This window comes from Mus musculus, chromosome 2, assembly GCF_000001635.26.
Source record: "Mus musculus strain C57BL/6J chromosome 2, GRCm38.p6 C57BL/6J".
In the NCBI taxonomy this organism is placed as follows: domain Eukaryota; kingdom Metazoa; phylum Chordata; class Mammalia; order Rodentia; family Muridae; genus Mus; species Mus musculus.
This window is the reverse complement of record NC_000068.7, coordinates 129,607,338-129,629,778: the sequence shown is the minus strand read 5'-3', so window position 1 is coordinate 129,629,778 and position 22,441 is coordinate 129,607,338. Positions and strand designations below refer to the sequence as shown.

General features: G+C 49.0%; 1 protein-coding gene across 15 annotated transcripts in view; it reads right to left on the bottom strand.

Moving 5' to 3' along the window:
• Positions 1 to 22,441, bottom strand: part of Sirpa (signal-regulatory protein alpha) — a 41,187-nt gene that overhangs the window by 2,450 nt on the left and 16,296 nt on the right. For 4 of the 15 annotated variants that reach the window (XM_030248740.1, NM_001355158.1, NM_007547.4 and 1 more), the window contains 6 exons: positions 20,519 to 20,875; positions 14,015 to 14,332; positions 13,221 to 13,556; positions 11,209 to 11,322; positions 8,552 to 8,576; positions 1,794 to 1,833 (listed from right to left, as the gene is read on the bottom strand). In XM_030248740.1, coding sequence (XP_030104600.1) covers positions 1,794 to 1,833; positions 8,552 to 8,576; positions 11,209 to 11,322; positions 13,221 to 13,556; positions 14,015 to 14,332; positions 20,519 to 20,875 — 1,190 coding nt within the window. Of the gene's footprint in view, positions 1 to 1,781; positions 1,834 to 8,551; positions 8,577 to 11,208; positions 11,323 to 13,220; positions 13,557 to 14,014; positions 14,333 to 20,518; positions 20,876 to 21,545; positions 21,647 to 22,441 lie in introns of all 15 variants that reach the window. The other 11 variants (XM_006498986.4, NM_001291020.1, NM_001291019.1 and 8 more) reach the window with 6 other exon arrangements.

Below are 22,441 nucleotides of genomic sequence, written 5' to 3'. Positions count from 1 at the left end.
TTCCTCCTCACAGAGCCCAAAGGGTCTTCTGAAACACTCGGGTGGTTATCACATGTCCCTTTCCAGTCCCAGCTTGCTTCCTCCAGGTTCATGTCACCTCCTTCTTTCTGGGTGGAACCACCTGAAGCTATCCCCTCCCCCTTCCCATATCTTTTCCTTGTCCTGGATCACCCACTCTCACCTCTCCCACATAAGAGACCCCAGTGAACCATGTACAATTCTGCTCTAGCACTGCTCTACCCTAAGATACTTCTTGGTCCTCAATACCTCTGGCTGGACCCAGAGCTCCTCTGAGCAATTCAGTTCACATCTCCCTAGCATAGCATCTACCACCAAAGACTATGTTTGTTTTGCAACCTTAGCAAATGTGATCTCCCACAAGATAGGGAACACCTCTTCGTTTACATGTTTATTTCACAACATTTCTTTTTTCGTTAACTGGGCATTTGTTATACTGCAGACAACAAGGCTAGCACAGAGGCCCAGTCCATGGTGACAGGATGGATGGATGGATGGAAAGACAGACAGATGGGAGGATGGTTGGGTAGATGGCTAGACGGAGAGATGGATGCAATCACATAGTCAGAAGTCATTACACAAAGGCTTGATGACAACGCTACTCAGGAAGAGTGACTGACCCTATTTTACAGGTAAAAATGGTGACCTAGGGAGCAGATATAAATTCAGTGATTTGGTCTAAGTTCACTCAGCTGAGGAAAAGAAATGAAGCCTGTTGGAGCCTAACATGGTGAACTTCCCACACTGTGGTACCTCTACCCTGAGGCCTGCTGTCGGGGAAATCATGGAGACTGAACTGGTCTCCCTCCCTGGCAAGATACTAAGGCTGATATTGGGGGCCAGGGCCTGACATGTATTTGCACACTCAGTAAGTCTTGGAATGTGAATTTCTACAGGCTTCACTAACCAAGTCTTTTACCCAGAAGATTCCAGAAGGAAGCACAGAAACAAAATAACAGGGGGCAAGAACTCTGGTTGCCATGACTAGAAATGGTCTCATATTTGCTAATTACTGCTTAGCTCATGCCTAAGGCTGGTACGGGCTGGCACAACAAGATGTCTGGCTTACAAATCCCACACCTCTCCAAGCCTGGCCCCGTCAGCAGGTTATGTCTAAAGTGGTGTCAACTGCTTTGGAAATAGCAGGAAAGCTGAGGCTTTCGTTCCAGGTTCAGGACTGGGTTTGTCTTGTTTTACAAGGCTCTGAGGAACCCTGTGTCCCCAGAGGTGACACTGTTGGACAGAGACAACAGGGCTCAGGGATCTGGGAAATAAACGAATTAATACTGCCTATGAAATCTCCTCAACGATGAACAGGGAGAAGCTACCAGGTCCAGGACATCTTGTCATCCATCCAGGTCACTGGTGACACAGGGTTTTTCCTCCTCCTCCTCCTCCACAAAGGTGAGAGAGGCCATGACAGGCAGGGAAGAGTAAGGTGAGCTGACGATGGCTCCCAGTGGTAGAACTGGCTAGAGCAGGGGCCCAGAAGCAGGAATGTGCAGCAACAAAGGAAGCTGGAATCTGACTCTGGGTATCGTTTACGTGGGACACTGGTACCCCATGTTATGCAATGATTCACAACGAACCCAGGAGCCCCAGACTCTCCAGCTGGAGCTGGAGAAGGATGCAGAGGACTCATGGGTGACTCAGTAATGCACAGCTCCTCCTCCCTAGCCCAGAGACTTAATTTAGAACTGGATCCGCAACTCCGGTTGAAGCAAGGAAATCACACCCCGAGTTTCCCAGGAAGGGCAGCTCACCAAAGACTGTACCTGGGTTATTTCCCTGGCGTTCTTCTCGGGCTCGTGCAACCTGAAATGGAAAGAGACTCAGATAAAAATATCTATCTGAAGAGCTTATGCAAATCAACCAGAACCACATTCGGGACCTGCTTCCTACGTGAGCGGAGGAGGGACCGTAAGCGCTTATCAAACGTCTGGACACAGGAGCCAGGCTCACTGAGGGAATTCTAAACAAAGCACACGGGCTTTTTGAAAAGCTTCTGTTGGAAGGATCTCTAGAAATGATAGTGCTGGAAAGGCCCACGGTAGGGAGGGTGGGATGAAGAGGACTTCCACCCGCTGCCGTGGGGACAAACCAGGCCAACCCTTCCTGGAGGTGGTGGACAAATCACGAACAAGGATAATGCTCCATCTTTTGAATCATAACTGCACCTTTTGGGGGGATTGAATATACAGAGGCCTGCGCCCTGGACAAGATACAGAAATAAGTTTATGTCCTGGGGCATAAACTGTCCGATGGGCAGTGGGTTTTTTTTTTTGTTGTTTTGTTTTGTTTTTGATTTTTTTTGAAATTAGCATAAACTAAACTCTTCTGTGTTCAAAAAGTAGATGAGAAGTTTCCATTTTATTTTTGTGGTGCTGGGGACAGGGTTCAGTGCCTTGTTCATGCTAATAGAGTGGCATGTCTGAGTCACTGAGTAAGGCACTCTCAATGAAAATGTGCGGGAACTGGAAAGAAAATGCGAGCAACGGTGATCTGCAGAGCCCTGCTTCTTGTCTTCCCTTCCCACATTTCCCAAGTGTTCTATGTTATAGATAGACCTACGTATTGTTGTGAAAAGAAAAGGAACAAAATGCTGTGCTTAATAAGCAACAACAACCACTGACATACCCCTGGTCTCGCCATCAAGAGACCAGGCGTGGCTCCCTGGAGGGTCACGGTGAAAGTGACGAGCCAAGACGGGTTCTGTAGGAGTTATATCAATTTTCAAGCCAGAAACCTGGGTCACTCAAGCATGAACAATGGCAGAATGAGCAATGGGGCTTGGCAGCAGGGTGTTTGATAGAGCTGTCATGACTGCCTGGATCATAAGGTGCCCCATGTGGCCAAACAGTCCTCCAGGATCCAGGATGCAAAGACAGGGGATCATGCCGCTCTCTCCCCAGTCTCCAGTTCCCACCTTCTGCAGTCCCTGTTGCTTGTTTGGTTCATATCCAGTCACTAGACACACACACACACACACACACACACACACACACACACACACACACTGCTGAGCCTGCTCACTTAGCCACTCTTACACTGTCCCATGTCCCATGCATGAGGGCTGCAGCTGCTTTGCATTTTTCTGCTTCGGCGAGAGCCTTGGCTCACTCTCTCCTTCCTATGGTTACTATTGCTGGGATGAAACACCATGACTAAAGCAACCCGGAGAGGAAAGATTTTACTGAAATTATGCTCCCTCATCACTGTTATCACTGAAGGAAGTCAAGACAGTAACTCAAAGGAGGCAGGAGCTGGTGTAGAAACCATGGAGAAGTGCTGCTTACCGGCTTGCTCCTCATGGCTTGCTTAGCCTGCTTTCTTGTAGAACCCCAAAACACCTACCCAGGGATGGTACCACCCACAATGAGCTGGGCCCTCCCCCATCAATCACTAATTAAGAAAACGCCCCACAAGCTTGCTTACAGCCCAATCTTAATGAGGTATTTTCTCAATTGAGGTTCCCTCCTCTCAGATGACTTTAGCTTGTGTCAAGCTGGCACGAAACTATTCAGGACAAAGTCCTTACTACTTTTTCTCTCTGTCAACGTATATGTATCCTTTAAGACTTAACGATGTGTTTCCTCCCTGGAAGGCTTCACCAGCAGTGTTGGGTTGGTGTGGCTGCTTCTCTATGGCAACCTCACATCTTCTTGCATATCTTCCTCTCTGCTTTCTGTTCCTCCTTGCCACAATGCCTTAGCACATAGGCACAGGCACCCAACCTTGAAGCTAGCGCCTGTCAAACAGCCCCAAGGCCTCTGCACAGAGAACTCTCCCTTCAGATCTTTGAAGTCCTATTTTAACACTTTTCTTTGGAGACAGGGTCTCACTTTGTAGCCTGGGTTGGCCTTGAACTCACAGAGATCCACTCGCCTCTGCCTCCCAAGTGCTGGGATTAAAAGCATATACCACGGTGCTCGGCTGAAACCCTATTTTAAACAGCCTTATCTGAACCTTCACAGAACTCCCAAACTCTGTTCTCAGGAGGTCATTCCTGTCTTTCAGAGCAGTATTCCACACCGTAAGCATTTGTCTGTTCTGCTTTAAAATTGGCACCACCATTACTCACGAGGGATCCAGACGAGCGTGGGATACATCCTGGATTCTTCTCTTCCTTATACAAGCACCACAAGGCTAACCGGCCATCTCCAAAAGCTACATCAGACTCTGCTATTTGGTTATCTTATCGTGCTGGTCCCAGGTCCTCAGGCTGTGAAAGGTCTTGGTTTCTCTGCCTCCATTTCTTACATTTATAATGGATAAGTGAAAACCAGGGGTGTTGGCTCATCCCCATAATCCCAATACTCAGGAGGCTGACTCAGGGTTTCAAGTTTAAGGCCTGCCTGGGCTTTGAGACTCCCACTTCAAAACAAAACAACAGGAGAAGGAGGAAGAGAAGAAAAAGAAAAGGGGGAGGAGGAGAGGCACCAGCAGAAGCAGTTATTGCTCTGTACAGAAACCTCACCGTATACAGTGCAGTCCACTTCCACACTTCCACATCCTGTCTGGTGAGGTTCTGCACAGCCCTTCCCTGCCCCCTCTAGGCTTTCTTCCCTGTGCTCCAGCGAATGCAGCCTTACCAATGCTCCTCCCTCAAGCCCTTGGCATTAGCTATTCCTTGTCTAGTGTACTCTGCCCAGTAACCCCACACGGAAGCTCTCATCCACTGCTGCCTGCGTAGGGAGCACTCCCTAATCGCCCCTGGGCTCTGGTCATTTTGTCTTTTTTCCTAGCTCTTGCTCCACATCGATTATTAAGCTTCTAGCTTGCATGGCAAGCTGCCTCCCAAGGGACAACAAAACCCTAGCACCTTGTCCTGGGCTAGCCTATGGCTTACAACTCCCTCCGTAAATACTTGACGAATGAATGGTTGAGTGTTTTCTCACTGGGTTTCCCTAGTGCCACTCAAGTCTGGCTCCGAGCTGAGCTCAATCCAAAACAAATAAACAGCTGGGGTAGTCCTGGTATTCTGAGAATAAATGCAGTGAACTTGTCACAGTTAAACAATAGCCGTCCACATGAACCCCAGTGCCCAATAAAAGAGCAGACAACGCTCTCGTGTGGGCGGGGATAACTGTTCTGTCAGAAGGCTGGGCCCATGGCCAGCCAGCAGCCTGCAGGGTCCTTTGAGTTCAAAGGCACAGGATCCCCATCACCCTCTCTGAGGTGCTAGGCCCGTGTCCTACACCAGCACCAATGTCTTTCAGAAAGTATTTGATCTCATGCTGGGCTAGAGCCACCGCTGCCCAGGAAACCACCATTAAAGCTTGCTCCCCACCATCACTTTGGTCTAGAGACATGAAAGAAGCTAGTGATTTAGCTCCCTGGGTAGACTAACACTGGAATGATATGAAAGGGCAGAAAATGTCCTGCTTCTCTGGAGGAAGGACCAGGTGGCGGGAGGCAGCGGAGCATCAATGGAGAAATGCCGGTGTCGGTACCAGAAATCCTGCACAGACCTGGGCCATCTTAGCACCATACTGATACCTCAGATCCTGGCTGCCCCGACCACAGGAAGGGGAGCTGTGATAATCTCCTGGGGCAGGGGCTCCCAAAGGATGCCATGGAGTCTGGATCGCAGGCTCAGGTTGGGTTTGTGTGTGAACAGCCCCGAGGCTTCAGCTACTCACAAGTCTGGGAAGCCCTTGTCCTTCCAGGATATGAAGATGGTAGGATAGCAAGAGAAACTCACGCTCACCAGTGGGATGACATGAGTAAAGGGGCAGATGGGCGTGGGACACAGTAAGTGCTCACTAAACAGAAGCTGTGACTGCTGCTGTCATCTCATGGTGTCACTGTCTGCCAGAACTGACTATCTAACAAAGTAAGGCAAGTGAGAACAACAGAAAAACCAGACAGCGACCCCTCCCACAGGGAAGGAGTTCCAGGGACTCAGAGCTCGCAGGCGCTGCAGAGCTGAGGGATGTAACCACTCAGTCATTCTTTCATTCGCCTTTATAGAAAATTTACCCCATCCCAGGGATGCCACTCAAAGCACTAGCTGCTGGCTGTGAGCAGGAGGGACACAGTCCCTGTGCTCAAGAGATGTGGTTGAGAAAACACAGACAGGCCCAGAGCTGCTTCAGGCATACCAGGATGTCCGGACAGAGCATCAGAGGCTCACGGGAGGCCTGAGAGTACTGGCATCCCTGAGGAAGATTAGGTGAAAGAAAGATGCCAACTCCAGAGGAGTCGTTTGCAGAACCCACTGTGTCCCCAGAGCCTATACAACCCTGGGATGGCACGTGTGTGGAAGAGGCAATGTGAGTGGGCTAGGAGGAAAGCTGGAGCCCATATGTGGCAGGATGGAGGAAAGGCCTGTTTGAGGTCTCGGGGCTGGCCAGAACTAACAGTGTGTTCACAGGGGATAGGCCCAAGGCCTTTGGACTTGACCTTGAAGGCCCACAGAAAGCAACAGAAGGTCTCTGAGCAGATGAGAGAGACAAGTTTTGCTCCTAGAAAAGACTGGGCCAGGTGAAGGAATGTAGCAAGCAGAGTGAGGGTGAGAGAACAGGATTCCTGGGGGAGTGGGAGCGGGGTGGGGCGGGGGCAAGAGCCGGGGACAGTACAGTGATGTGCGTGTTCAGGGGTGGAGGCTGTGAGGTTGGACAGGGTCGTTCAGGAGGCTGCCAGGGAGACCAAAACAGGAGCCAGGTTCATCCCAAGGGGATTGTGCACTCTCTTGTTGGGCAGACATGGGCAGGTGAAGCTTCCCAGAGCCCCTGAAGGTAGGTGAGATACTCCTGCTATGTGCAACCACAGTTTCTACTACTGATGGTCCTCCAACCAGGACACAGACTCCTCCCTGTCCCCAAACATGAGTTGTCCTTGACACTACAACCAGTTCATCAGCAAGTCATCTTTAAAGTATAGCTAGAGTCTGACCACTTCTTAGCTCACATTCCCCTTGGCTCAAGCCTTCACCATCTGCTTAGAGCAGTCCAGTCATCCCTCACTGGCCCTTCTGGCTCCACCTCATCTGTTGCCCAGCTTCTACACATGGAGAAGGCGATACTTATAAAATAAAAGCTAGATCACATCTTTCCATGGAACCACGCGAGTTCTACAGTCGCAAGCTCTATACCACTGGCTTCTGCTGCTCCAGATCCGCAGTTCAATTCTTAACTCCAGAAGGAGGAGGGAGGGAGGGAGGGAGGGGGAAGGGACAGAGAGAGGGAGGATGATGGAGGAAGGACAGAAAGATCTGCCCAGCTCATGAGGACACAGCTTCACCTGAACTGATATGAAGCCATCTACAGTTTTATATTTCACGCTGGCACCTTCACACAACAGACTCTGGGATGCTGTCCTACTCTTCCGGGGAGCACCAGGACCCATCTTACAAGCCAGAAAAGCCTTTCTCCAAAACAGGTGAAGCTCACATGACTGCATGAGCTTCTTCGTTTCTTGCCTTCCTGTGCCCAGTCAGTTGGGCCTCCCAACCTCAGGTGTGGTTCTACCTGTTCTCTTGTCCAAGCATGCTAGGCCTGTGTGAGAGCCCCGAGCTTCAGGTCCCTGCTCACATGTCTCTTCAGAGGCTATGGTTTCCTCTGCCTAAGCTCCTCATACGTGGCCACTCACCCCTGCTGTGTCACAGCCACCTTACTCTGGATGGCTGTGCTTCCACTCTCACTTCCTGCATCCCTCCCCAAGGCCCAGCCCACCGGGGTTGCACCCTAGCTCCTAGAGCGGAGTTCTGCCACAGACCCCCTTGAACATAAACAACCACACTAAGGTGTCCTGTGAGGTCACCACCTGAGCCCCTGATCAGGCTGTGACCTCCAATGGTCTTTATCACCACCCTTGCAGATCACTCAGCCTACACCCTACTGATGTGCTTGGCAGAAGGAAGGAGAGGAACCTGGCTTAGGCCTGGAGAGGTGAGCCCAGTAGAGTGTGCAGGACTTCATGAGCACAGATGGTGAGAGGAGGGAGGCCGCCCTCGCTCTCACTGGGAATTAGGCAAAGGCCTGGGCTACTAATGCCAATGTACCCTGAAACCTCTTCATTTAAGGCAATAATTAAAAATAGCCATGATAGAAGAGAAAGAGGAATGTAGAGAGATATAAGTGAGGGTTAGTGATTTATAGTATTTTGGGGTTGTTTGAGTAAAAAGAGGCATCTGGGAGAATGGCTCAGTGGGTAAAGTGCCTGTTATACATGAAGACCACGTTGAGATCTCTATAGTCCATATAAAGCCAGGCGTGGCTGTTTATGTCTGTCTGTAATCCCAGAGATCCTAAGGGGAGATGGAGACAGTAGAGTCCCCTGCTCATCGGCCAGCTAACCTGGCAAACACAGTGGAGCAAGAGACTCGATCTCAAACAAAGTGCAGGCAAGGATCAAGCTATTCACTGGTCTGCAGGTGCACGACCAAGGTATTCCCTGGCCTTCAGATGCACGCTGTGGCAAGCACATGTCCGCACTCACACACAAACGTGCACACACACACACACACACACACACACAGATCAGAAATAATAAAATTGGTAAGTATGACATGGTTCAGGGATGTACTTACCGTGTGGAAGATGTTGACCCCTTGGCTGAAAGAGAAAAAGAAAAGGATGTTACTTAGCCAGAAACAAGTTGCAGTGTAATTTTCCTGCAGCCAAGGTTTGCCTTCAGGGGTGTGGGGAGAATCAGTCCAGGAAAGGCCAAGCCAGAGGGCTAAACTGGGCTAATGTGCTCCCCCTTTGTCCCACGCAGCCTTCAGCCTCCAAGGGCCCAGGGGCCCTCCATTCTCCGCTAGGCCTCCTCTCCATTTAAGCACATCATCTTGGCAGTCCCCAGTTAGGTTCTACATGGTTGGAGAGTAGATTCGAACAGGAATTCGAGTTGAAAAATCCCAGGTCTGTTCCCTGACTAATCTGCTGTCTGACCCTGGGTGGGTCACTTACCATCTCTGAGCTCCTTAACTCACACGGCATCCAGTATTTACCCATTCTCATTTTCCAAGAAAGCGACTGTCGGCTTCGGTGCTTTTAGGTCTGGGATGCAGGAAGGACATCATCCCAGAGATTATCTCCGGGAGATTATATTTATCTGTAGCAGTTTGATTCCCAGTTTGTTATAAAGCTCTAATTAAAACAGATGCACTGAAAGAGCCTCAGCACTGCACTTTGAGCAGGCCACCCAAGGATGATGAGCTCAGGTGGCTGGGTGGGAGGAGGGGCAGGCTGGGGCTTCCGGGGAACTGGATCCGCAGGTGAACCAGGCTAGAGGGAGGCCGCAGCCAGTGTGGCACAACAGAATGGTCCTCACTTTAAACCGGACAATGGATGTCATCCCAGACTCGAATTAGCTGACAGGAGAAGGGGTGACTTTTCAGGGTAGAGGAGGGAGACGTGATGTGCTGTGTGGAGGAGATCCTAACATGCTCTCTGGCTTTGAACTCTGGCCTCCCAGCCATGAGGTTCTGAACACGTTTAGGTAATGCCGCCATGTCTCAGTCACCTCATCTGTCAAATGGGCCAGTGAGACTCCCAAGGCTGCTGGGGAGAACTGATTGCATTATCACATGAAAAGTACCAGGAGTACTGTGGGCCTGGGCTGAGGACAATTTGGCTGTCCCTGTTGCTTGAATCTGTGTTTGGGAGCCAGGCTCTGCACACACTCACCACTCAGGGGCTGGGTGGTCTCCTGTGATCGCAGACCTCTAGGCCACTATCCCTCCTCTGATCCCTTAGGTACTGATGCGGTGCCACACACCAATAAGCTCCCACTGCTGGGCCTCTGAAAAGACAGCTGGGGTGTCACCAGTGTCTGCTGAAGTGCTCTGCACTGTGCTGGCCCAGGGACATGCTTTCCTGACGGGGACAGGAGCCCCTCCTGTGTTCCCCTCTGAAGGGACTCTGGGAACAGTCAGGCAAAACAAACAAACAAAAACAAACTTAGGACTCAGTCCTCAGGCAGGACTTGGCTTGGCTGATGTTTCAAAGGTGAGTCTTTCCAGTTGGTCCAGATGAGACAGACAGTGCGGTACAGAGACAGAGGGATGCTAAAGGGATGGGAGACCGGTGGCCCCCACGGTCCCTCCTAAGCCAGGCACTCAGTTACAGGATGGCAGCTTGGGATGGTGCTTGTCTTCACGCTGTGGTTTGTGAGACTCGCACTGGCATTTTTAACACCAAAGAGAACAGAATATAATCAAAAGAAAACATCAGAGTTTCAAATATATATGTGGTGTACTGAGTTGAGATATAAAATGTTACATCTGTTGCTTTTGATAAAACAACAACAACAAACATGGAAAACCAGCATAAAGTAGTCTCCTCCAGCATAGTGGAGATGTGTACTGGGAGGTCCCAGGATGTGGCCGACTTACCATTTCACAGCAGTTCACTTGGGCCTCATAACTACTCTTCAAACCACTGCCCCTGATTAGCTGTGTGACCTCCAGCAAGTCAGATGAACTGCTGCCCCCTGCCAGTTTCCTCTAATGTTGCTGTGGCCAAATACAATACTAACCAATCTCAGATGGGGAGAGGGAAGCTGGTAGAGGCTGTGGTGGTGAGGACAAAACGGTCTGGAGCCTTATTTGCCTGACTCCAAGGTCAGAAGCTTTGCAGAGCCAGTACCACAAACATATGCATGTGCACACAAGGGAAACATGGCCTGGCCTAGAACTCACACCTTCCTTCCCCGATGGAGCCATGTACCTTGCTGCTGTGAGGGGCTTTCCTGGCTTATGTATGACTCTGGCTGGAGGAGCTGCCCTTGTTAAACATTTGTGTGTGGAGCACTTCCCTAATCTACATGGAAACTCTGCCGGCTCTCCCACTTGGACTCCCTTGGCCGTAGTTGGGAGTTCTGACTGGAGAACTTGTTAACATGGAGCCTGGACACAGATAAGGGACACAGAAGGCTGCAAGCAGCTCAGGCATCTCCTCTTGGAGGCTGGCAGTAAGAGCCTCCCCACTGCCACCCTAACAGCTCCTGGTTTCCTCCTCTCAGTAGCAGTTCCATGAGGACATAAGACCTGGGGTGGTGATGGTCATTTTACAGCCAGGAGGGAGGATGGCTAAGGAATGAACCTCTTAGACCCATCGTGACGAAGCTGTTCCATCAATCCCCCCAGACGACCTTCTGGGCTTGTCACTGGAAGCCATGTATACTTAAGAACCCAGGGGCCATCCTGTGAGGACAGCCCTGAGAGAAAGCAGAGATCCTGCTCACCTTTCTTCTGTTTGATCCGGAGGAGGTAGAGAGCAGCCATCAGCAGGACTACGAGCAAAGCACACGCCACGCCCACACCGATGAAGACATTCCAGTTGTGGGTAGCATTATTATCTGAGGACCACAAGGAAGAAGGGCTTCATGTACGCCACTCTGAGACTGAAACAATGAAAGCCTGCTGCCCCTTTCTCCCGAGTCTTCTGTAGCTGTGGACACCTGGCTGGGTCTTCTTACATAGCTAAGCTTGCCTAACTACCCATTCAGGTCACCCAAGAGCAGTGCAAAACGCACACTGCTGGCAGCCACAGACAAAGTAGGCACAGGACATAGGCAGAAACCATACTACCGATCCTGAGGAATGGAACCCCATCCCTTCTTATCGATCATGTCAGCAGGACAGACAGACTGGAAACCAACTGTCAGGGGAGGGACTTGGGAAGATGGTGACAGTGGAGAACCTGCTGTTGGCATGAGCTCTGCACAGCACCCAGGGCTTCACACGTGTGCCCAGGACCTAACCCACCGTGTGTATGTTTGTGGCAGAGGACAAGCAAAGTCCTAAACTAGCGGTTCTCAACCTGTGGGTTGTGACTTCTTTAGGGATCAAATGACCCTTTCACAGGGGTCACTTAAGAACATGGGAAAACACCGATATTTACATTGCAATTCATAACTAGCAAAATTATAGTTATGAAATAGCAATTTTATGGTTGGGGGTCACCACAACATATTAAAGGGTCATAGCATTAGGAAGGTTGAGAACCACTGTTCTAGACCAAAGCACAGTAAAGTCAAGAGCAAGGCTCTGTGACAATGAAATGTGAACTCAAGTAAGGGCTCCAACTCGTCCTCATCCACAGCAGAGGAGCCATGGTCTCCTGCTGGTTTCCTCTATTACATCATTCAACAGCATGGGGATGACCTGAGGAGCCACCTGCCCGGCCTTTCATCCACCAGCAAACTATTTCTTTACTGATTCCCTACTGTGTTTTGTGTGCTCTAAAGGTGGTGTTGGGTAAGACAGTCATGGTCCTTACCAACCAAGGAGTGACAAATCTATCCCTTTTAACATGCCCACAAACAAGCAGAGGCTCAGAGAGAGGCACTGGCTTGTCCAGGATCACACAGCAAGTCAGTGATAGAGCCATCATGGACACTTCCTATCTGCACGGTCTATGCATCCTTAAGGAATCAGTCATGGGTAAAGGAACACAACACAGGCTCATGGAACTCCTGAAGCACCTTTGAAGGAGGAGTGGAAAGGCGGCCCCTGTTCTCTCCCCTTCAGAGGCTCTGCTATGTACACAGCATCAGCTGTAGAGCCGACAAACATTGAGACAGTGCTAAAGAGCTGTTGCCACGTGGCCACTTTCAAAAGAAGAGCTCTGGATTGACGGCACACTGGAGGGGCTGAGGTGGCACTGCTGACATGTCAACTGTCACAGGATGTGGAGCATGGCAGCTGTCCTAGACACACACACCTTGGCCTAGGAATAGTCACAGGATGACTGTCCCAGGGAGATGGCCACTAGGAGAAGGTATGAACAAGGATACTCTTTGCAGTACTGGCTGTCCCTGAGCCAGATCGCCAGCCTCTATGAGACATTAAAGGAGGGACAAGCGATGGCACAGCAAGGAGCAGAGGCCAGAAAGAGTGAGAGTAGGGGAGGGGCCATGGGGATAGAACAACTGTTAGGAGGAAAAAGCAGGAGGCAGGAGGCAAGCAAAGACAGACTCCGTCTCCCTTTCCTCCTCTCTGATACACTGTGTCATCAGACCTATCCAGACAGGAGCCAAACTCTTACCAGTGCTGAATCTAGGAGCACAAATGCTGGAGAAGCAGTTCCCATTTTAAAACTGTGTTTATGCTTATAAACTTCTAGACTTCTCTATAATAAGCATGATATAATAACTTTAACATTGAAAAACAGATAAAATCATGATAAAGATTCAAAAAAAAAAAAAAAAAGGAAAAAGAAAAAAAGACCAATCAGCGGGAGTGGAGGCCTCACCAGGGAAGGTTTGCATGCTCCCTTGATCACTCGAGTGGGCAAATCCCAGCACGGTATGGTTTCGGGTGATCGCTGGCTGTTGGTCGTGCTTCACCTGGCACGTGAACACCACGTCCTCTCTATGAGCAGATGAGTTCACCAGGAACAAGCTTGTGTAATTATAGGTCCCATCCGTGTTCTTTGTGAGATTCTTGGGCGTGTCATTCCGTGATACGTTTCCATTCTCCAGCCAGATCAGCTGGAGATCCTCGGGGTAGAACCTCTCAGCCCGGCAGGTGAGGTTCACCTGGTTCATTGACGTCGGGGACTGTTGGGTGACCTTCACGGTGGGTGAAACTGAAACAGTACAGGCAAAAGCTCTAACCTTAAGCTGCACTGTGATCCCAGGGAGGGGCTGCAGAGCTGAGCCTCTCCCACCATCACAGCAAACAAACAAGACTACTAGGCATGCATTGCGTACTCAGGCAGTGTGGGTCTCATACAAATGGAATCACTAAGCACAGCACCCAGAACACAAACGGTGCCTTGTCTGGGAACTGGTAGCATTAAGCACAGTACCCAGAATACAAACGGTGCCTTGTCTGGGAACTGGTAGCTACTGGTATGGTGATAATGAATGATGTCAATGCATGCAGTACCTAAAACAAAATAAATGAAAACTACCAGGCAAAGGGGGCGTGGCTCACACTGGGTACCCAGGAATTATAGTTGCCATTGAAATGCAACTACCAGCATGGTGCTAGTCATAGGGTAATGGCTGCTGTGAACTTGGGCTAGAAGTCAAGGACATCTACCTCGGATGAAGTTAGACAGGTTAGCAATCCCACGAAGAGGGCTTCTATCCAAGGTGATGTGGGCTACCTCGCAGATGACCTTAGAATTAACATCCATGGAGTTTAGTACCACCCTGACTGTGCTGGAGATGTTGTAGGAGACATTCTTTCCACTAGGGTTCACGGTGGTCTCCAAGGGGTGGAGTTCTTGCCCATCTTTGAACCACTTCAGGGTGATATTCCGGGGAGAGAAGCCATGAGACTTGCAGGTGAAGTTCACTTTCTGGTCAGGTATGCCCCTGTCTGCTGGGCCGGATACCTCCGGTGGAGAAGGTTTGGCTAAAGGAGCATTTATAGACAAGAAATATGATTGTGATGGCCAAGCAAATGAACTGGTGGTGTAAGTCGTCTGCCTAGATACTGTCATCACACTGGAACATGGGGGATTGGCCCCAGGGCTTTATGCACACTCAGTGCATATTCTACTACTAAACCGTATGGCGTCTCTAGACTGGTGACACTATTCATTAATCTCCCTCCTGATGAAGCTGGAATGACCATGTCCTTAGCCTTCTATCTGGGGAGGATGCAGAGGTTTCATGAAATGGAGGGGTCAGTCAGGCAGTAAGGCAAGGCCAGGAACTCCAGGCCCGAGGTCTAAATCTTCTCTGCTTCAGGGATTTCCAAGATTGCTGACCTATCTCATTCTTTAACTACTTTTAACTGCATTCCTGGAAACTCTGCCAACTTAGAGAAAAGTGTTTGCAGAAGTAAACACAGGAAACAAATAACACTGTAGGATCCCAGTGGCTGCTCTGAGATGTTTACACTGCCCAGAGCCACGCATATGAAATGGGAGGCAAGGTTTCTGCTCTCTGGACGCGGTGAGGAAGAGATGAGGCCCTGGAGGCTTCCTGCTTCAGATGACTGACAGACACACAGAGATGCTCCTCAACAAGACACACAGATCTGACCTTGACCTGGATATTTATTTAAAAAAATTTTTAATGTGTCTGTGTATATGAGTGAGTTCCTTAAGAGAGCAGAGAGGACACTGGATCCCCTGGAGCTGTGGTCGCAGGCGGTTGTGAGTCACCCAGCCGCGTGGGTGCTGGGAATTGAACTAAGATCCTTGGTAAGCGCAGTACAAGCTCCTCAATCAGTGAGCCTCTCTCCAGCCCTACACTTTATTCTTACATCCTCCCTGTAAGAACTTGGGAATTCACTACGTGGGTTTTCCTCTTCTCTCTCTACAACCTAGTAGGCTTTTCCCAGGCCAAGTCCCATATTTGAAAGAGAGAGGCTAAAGGGAATTTTTGCTTTCAATCTGGAGAGCTTTTGTTTATAGAGTTGGAAACAAAGATCACTTCTATGTTAAGAAAGCCAAAGGTGGCTCTTGATTTCTAATTAGTAAAGAGACAGCAGCGAGCAGCCCCACCAAGCAAGCAGACACGCTTCTTCTGGTCCTGAATGGACTCATGGGTGACTAGGAGGGAGGCAGTGTCCCTTGGGGATTAATCCAAACTGCTCATAAGCAACCAGCATCACTTCCAGACAGCAAACACAACACGTTTCCATCTGCCAACACATACTTGCTCCCTAATATCCGCCTAATATGTCGAGGGCACAGAAAGGAGGTGTCACTTGAAGAAGTCAAGTCATCAGGACACCAGCAGCAGTGAAGAGCCATCCGTCAGGCCCTGGGGACTCCCTGTGCTTAAATCTAACCCAACTGCAAATGTAAAATATTGTTGAAAAAGCTGCATCTGTACTGAATAGTAACAGACTTTTTCTTGTCACTATTCCCTAAACAACACATAGAACAACTATTTACATAGCATTTGCATCGTATTAAGTATTATAAGAAACCCAGAGATGATTTAAAATAGATGGCAGGATGTGTGTAGGTTACACGCAAATCTCCCCCATCCTGGATGAGGGCCTTAAGCATCTTTGGATTTGGGTATCCTACAGATACCAGGAAAAAGCTGAAGTCACCATCTATTGAGTTCTTAGAGCCTGGCACTGGCTGCTCTCTCTGTGCCCATGATGGGGTAGTTAGGGTGAACTCCTTCTGTAGGACAAGGCTCAGAGGAGAGTGGGACTAGCCAAAAGCATAGTGGGTGGGTTTCAACTCTTCCACTGAGATAACTAATTTAGTACTTAAAAAATATTTATCTTCTGGGGCCTGGAGAGATGGCCCAGTGGTTAAGAACACTGACCATTTGTCTTAGTCAGGGTTTCTATTCCTGCACAAACCTCAGGACCAAGAAACAAGTTGGGGAAGAAAGGGTTTATTCGGCTTACATTTCCATACTGCTGTTGATCACCAAAGGATGCAGGACTGGAACTCAAGCAGGTCAGAAAGCAGGAGCTGATGCAGAGGCCATGGAGGGATGTTCTTTACTGGCTTGCTCAGCCTGCTCTCTTATAGAACCCAAGACAACCAGCCCAGAGATGGTCCCACCCACAAGGGGCCTTTCCTCTTGATCACTAATTGAGAAAATGCCTTACAGTTGGATCTCATGGAGGCATTTCCTCAACTGAAGCTCCTTTCTCTGTGATAACTCCAGCTGTGTCAAGTTGACACAAAACTAGCCAATACAACTGACCCCTTGTCAACTTGACACACAAACACATCACTAGTAAGCCTCAACCCTTACATTCTTATTCATCCCCAAGGTCTAAATAACTTTAAATGTCCCACAGTCTTTACATATTCTTAAAATTTCAATCTCTTTAAAATATCCATCTCTTTTAAAAATCCAAAGTCTTTTTAAATTAAAAGTCTCTTAACTGTGGGCATCACTAAAACAGTTTCTTCCTTCAAGAGGGAAAATATCAGGGCACAGTCACAATCAAAAGCAAAAATCAATCTCCAACCGTTCAATGTCTGGGATCCAACTCACGATCTTCTGGGCTCCTCCAAGGGCTTGGGTCACTTCTCCAGCCATGCCCTTTGTAGCACACGCGTCATCCTCTAGGCTCCAGATGCCTCTACTCCACTGCTGCTGCTGCTCTTGGTGGTCATCTCATGGTACTGGCATCTCCAAAACACTGCATGACCCCTTCAGTCCTGGGCCATCAATTGCAACTGAGGCTGCACTTTCACCAATGGCCTTCCATGGCCTCTCACAGTGCCAAGCCTCAGCTGCTCTGCTCAACTCCTTCATGCCTTCAAAACCAGTACCACCTGGGTGACCCTTACATATTACCAAGTCCCGCTGCAGCAGGAGTGCAACCTTGGCTATCTCTGGAACACAGCCTCTTTGTGCTTTCAGAAAACACTTCCCAGAAGATGTCACCTCAATGATGCTGGTCTCTTCTTAATCACCGCTAATTTCTTAGCTCCAGCTAACCAGCATCAATAGTCCCAGTAATGCAAAGTTTTTGCTTTAGTAGTTCTGGTATCTTGTTAATCACAGCTGATTCTTCAGCCCCAGCTAACCAGAACTACAGAATCTTCACAATCAAAACAGCAATGGCCCTGAAAAGAGTCTTTAATTTTCCCTCTGAAATTTCACAAACCAGACCTCCATCTTCTACAGTGTTCTCAACATTATCTTCCAAGCTCCTGCACAACCTCCAACAGAGCTCTTAACAATGGATGGATCTTCAAGCCTAAGTTCCAAAGTCCTTCCACAGTCCTCCCCAAAACATGGTCAGGTTGTCACAGGAATACCCCACTCCTGGTACCAATTTGTCTTAGTCAGGGTTTCTATTCCTGCACAAACCTCAGGACCAAGAAACAAGTTGGGGAAGAAAGGGTTTATTCGGCTTACATTTCCATACTGCTGTTGATCACCAAAGGATGCAGGACTGGAACTCAAGCAGGTCAGAAAGCAGGAGCTGATGCAGAGGCCATGGAGGGATGTTCTTTACTGGCTTGCTCAGCCTGCTCTCTTATAGAACCCAAGACAACCAGCCCAGAGATGGTCCCACCCACAAGGGGCCTTTCCTCTTGATCACTAATTGAGAAAATGCCTTACAGTTGGATCTCATGGAGGCATTTCCTCAACTGAAGCTCCTTTCTCTGTGATAACTCCAGCTGTGTCAAGTTGACACAAAACTAGCCAATACACCACTCTTCCAGAGGTCCTGTGTTCAATTCCCAGCAACCACATGTTGACTCACAACCATGGTAATGGGATCCCATGCCCTCTTCTGGTGTGTCTAAAGACAGCTACACTGTACTTACATACATAAAATTTAAAAAAATCTTTCAAGAATCTGTGTTTCCTGTATACAAAGTTGATAAAAAAAAATCACCTTGGGAAGATGACATAAAGATGACTTCTGGAATACAGTAGGTGCCTAATAAATAACAGCAGTGGCTACTGTAGTTAGCTCTGAGACTACACATTTCCTCTTTGGCTGCCAGAAGGCACAATAAGGCCACCACATTATGGCTTTCTCCTCTTTGGTAGAAATCCCCCTCAGGACCTGAGGTTAGGCTAGCCACTTCAAAACTCCAATGGGGTCACAGGTGCTTCATCCAGATAAGCTATTTAGGAAGCCTGGAGCACCGACGAAGGATCTATGATATCTGGGGTCATCAAGGCAGGGAAGGACTATACTAGAGATAGAGCATTTGTCTCTGTTCAGACACAGATGTGTAGAGGTCAGGAACACCCGGGCCCTGCTCCTAGCAGAGCTGTCAGAGCTGTGTGGAATGCATCTCCAGTATCCTAAGGTCAGCTCCTGGGGATGTTGCTGCTCGCCCTTGGGACCCAGAGCGCACAATGCTCTTCCAACGCGTAAAAGGTTTTTGAGTACCAGCTTCATGGGCACTACCTTTGCTAGGGGGAAATAAAAGTCACAGCTTTTCTTCTGTGGTTTCAAGACATGTATCTCAGCCTGGTTGTGGTTAGAAACATCAGACACAAGCTGTAGAGACAGATGGGCAGGTAAGAACACTTGCTGATGTCACACGCATGCACGCAGCTCACTCAGAAACCTCAGATCCATGTCAGGACAATTACAGCAGAATTTCAATGGCAGACACGAGGTGTGTGGTGCTTTTTGGTCTCTTAGATGAGTTACATGAGCAGACAGATGGAAAGAAACCAACTTACCCCACCCCCAACCCACCAATACTTGAGGCTGGCAAGGGAAAATGACCCACCACCCAAGGTCACATGGATACAGTTCAGGACAGCTCCCACTGGTGGGATGCTTCCTACAAGTCAGGTGCTGGCTAAGTGTTTGATAAGACGTCACTGCTTCAGTCCTGACCACATACTCTACGAGAGTGGAATGGACATAGGAGCCCACCAAGGCTGCTACGAGGAGGGGTTGTCCTAGGACACAGGCAAAGGAGTGGCTTATCTACGTTGTGGTTCCAAACTGTAAAAACCCAGCCCCCTGTCCTCCTGGCCACTGTACTTCTCATCCTCAGTAATGACCTTGACGCCCCATCTAGGGCTTTGTTAATATCTTGATGCTCATAGAACTCAAAATGGAGCCATTACTGTTATTTACACAAAGAGAAACTGAAGACTTGACAGAAGCCAATCTTGCTCCAAATAGCAAGGTCTTGGGCAATTCCTCATGGCTTCCTAAAGGGCTATTCAGTGTCCTAATACACCCTGGACAGGTAGAGTATGAGTATGCTCTGGCTTAAGGAGAAAATGCTATGAAGAAGATATAGCATGAAGCCACACGTGATGAAGATGTGGCAGGAAGCCCCTTGCTAGTTGTAGTTGCCTGGGCAAGTGACACACTACCTGGGAGCTTCAGTGTCTGTCATATCAGGATAAGCTACCTGCCCTGCTTTTGTGCAGAGGTGACAAGGAGACTTGGTTGCTGCCTGGAGGGAAAACTGCTATCATCTATACAAATTAAAACGAACACAGCTATGTGATGTAGGCCTTGCACAGTGGGCGTCTCTGTCCTAGACAAGTGGGATGAGCATCCAGTGCAGCACTATTGTAAAAGTCCACAGTTTGGAAGAACTGAATTCTCTACAAACAGAAGACTACAATAAATTGTGGAATTTCTAGATGCTAGAGTAAAATGGAGGCATTCACATAATGGAGGGGTGCTTTGTGTCCTGCCTGGCATTTGGGAGAGCTTTCCCAGTCACTGACAGGCCCTGACTTCTGAATGGAGAGGGTATCCTGAGTCTTTGTGTAAGTGACGGTGGAGAGTCTGGGTTTCCTAGAGGTTCAGAACTTTCTCAGCATCTCCTGTGTCCTGGGCTCACCTGTGGGGATGCTTAATGCCTGGGCAGCAAGGAGCCTGCCGGGATCTGCATTCTGGTATTCACTGGTACTTGAACCATGGGCAAGGAAGAGAGGGCTGTGGGGTGGGCATATGAGGGATGCAGATGCCTTCTTTCTTGCTAGCACTGGAACCTTGAGCTAACACCTGGCCTCAGCTTCTCTGATCTGTTGAAGGTTGAGCTTAGATCATGAACCTGACCTCCCATTATACCTGCTGCGAGCCACACTTACGAGATCCAAGATGTTATTCTCTGACCTGATGCTACACATCAGGGTATGAAGAAGGCACAGGCTTACTTACCGAGTACATAGACCTCTGTTCCCCCTCCAGATTGTATTTCTGTGTCAGGCTCTGATGATCCTTTCTGGAACTTCACACAGTAGTAGATGCCAGCATCTGCTGGGGTGACATTACTGATACGGATGGAAAAGTCCATATTGTTTCTCTTAGTAGTATCTGAAACATTTCTAATTCGAGGAACGTATTCTCCTGCGAAACTGTAGATCAACAGCCGGCTTGGCCCTACTCCTCTGTACCACCTAATGGGTCCCACCGGCAACAAGGAGGTCAAAGTGCAGTTCAGAACGGTCGAATCCCCAGCAGCAACAGACACTGATTTCTCAGGCTGAGTCACCTTCAGTTCCTTCCCCGTGGCTCCTGGGAAGAAAGATGGCAGCCATGACTAACCTTAAGGGATCCTGCAGGCTCAGGTTTATCAATGATTTTCACTGATTGAGCACACACAATGTTATTGAGTTCAGCACAAAGTTCAGCATGTGTTATTCCCCACATGAGCCTGTAACTCAAGACTAATAAGAAAACTAAAGCACAGAGTGCTAAGCCACATAGCTTAGCATAGTAGAGTGCCCAAGCCCTTTGGAGAAGTGTCATGTCTGAGCTGAACTTGTCAGTTACTTACTTATTTATTTTGGTTTTTTTCGAGACAGGGTTTCTCTGTATAGCCCTGGCTGTCCTGGAACTCACTCTGTAGACCAGGCTGGCCTCGAACTCAGAAATCCGCCTGCCTCTGTCTCCCGAGTGCTGGGATTAAAGGCGTGTGCCACCACGCCCGGCCTGAATTTGTCAGTTATAATGGGAGCGTGAATTCCCCACAGAGGGAACAAACCCAGCAGAGATACAGATGGAGGAGACCCCAGGATGTGTGGTACTTTTCAAAGAGGGAGATTGTGTACTGGAAATCGAGTCCTGAGCAGAGCAGCGGGTCTCAGCAGTCTAGTGGTAGGAGAGCTGAGAACCTGGGTCTTAGGTGTGGCTCGGTAGCATAAGGCTGCATCACTTGGAGTCATCAGTAGGCCCAGGTGCTCACCCTCTGCCAAATGCTGTGGAGTTGTGGCTTTAGCATGGACAGGGTTTTTGATGGCCTTCATTTCTGTGAAATGTGTAGCATGAGCCCATCTTGATGTACTTCTAATACAAACAAACAAACAAACAAACAAACTGAAGTTGGTGAGTTAAAAAGCAGCATCTGGGCTGGAGAAATGGCCAGCGGTTAAGAGCACTGGCTGATCTTCCAGAGGACCCAGGATCGATACCCAGCACTTATATCATGTGGTCTGTACGTCCAAGTGCAGGGGATCCAGGGGCTTCTAGCCTTCACAAGTGCCCACACACATGCATACCAATAGATATACATAATTAAAATAAAATAAGTCATTTTTAAAAAGCAGCATCTAGGGGATGATTCAATGGATTAAAATCCTTGCCACCCAAGCACAGTGGCCTAACTACCTTCCTGAACCATGGTTTGCTGAACTTATGGATGTAGAACATGAGCATTCAGACACATAGACATTAGAGACACAGTGGCCCAGACGGGAGGACAGGAAAGGGAGGACGAAGATAGCAAGAGTGGCAGACTGCAACAGTGAGTCAGGTGATCTTGGTCCCCAACTGGGATCCCCACCAGCTTCTAATGTGACTCTGTCTATTAGACAGGGCTGTAGCAGGATCCTTGGGTAGCCCCTCTTGTGTTGGCAGAGTAAAAGAGACTGTGTTTGCCTATCTGCCAATGGCCTGGTGTTGCTGCACTGTCAAAGGGAGAGAGCCTAAGGCGGGGAGGTCCATGGATCAGCTCTGCTGTCACTGCAAGCACTCAGAGCCCTGGGATGGGCCTGTCATCAGTTGCTCACTGTCCTGCCTCTCCTTCTTCCCCAGCCAGGGCTTGCCTTGAGATCCAATTTTCATGGCAGATGTGAGCTGAGC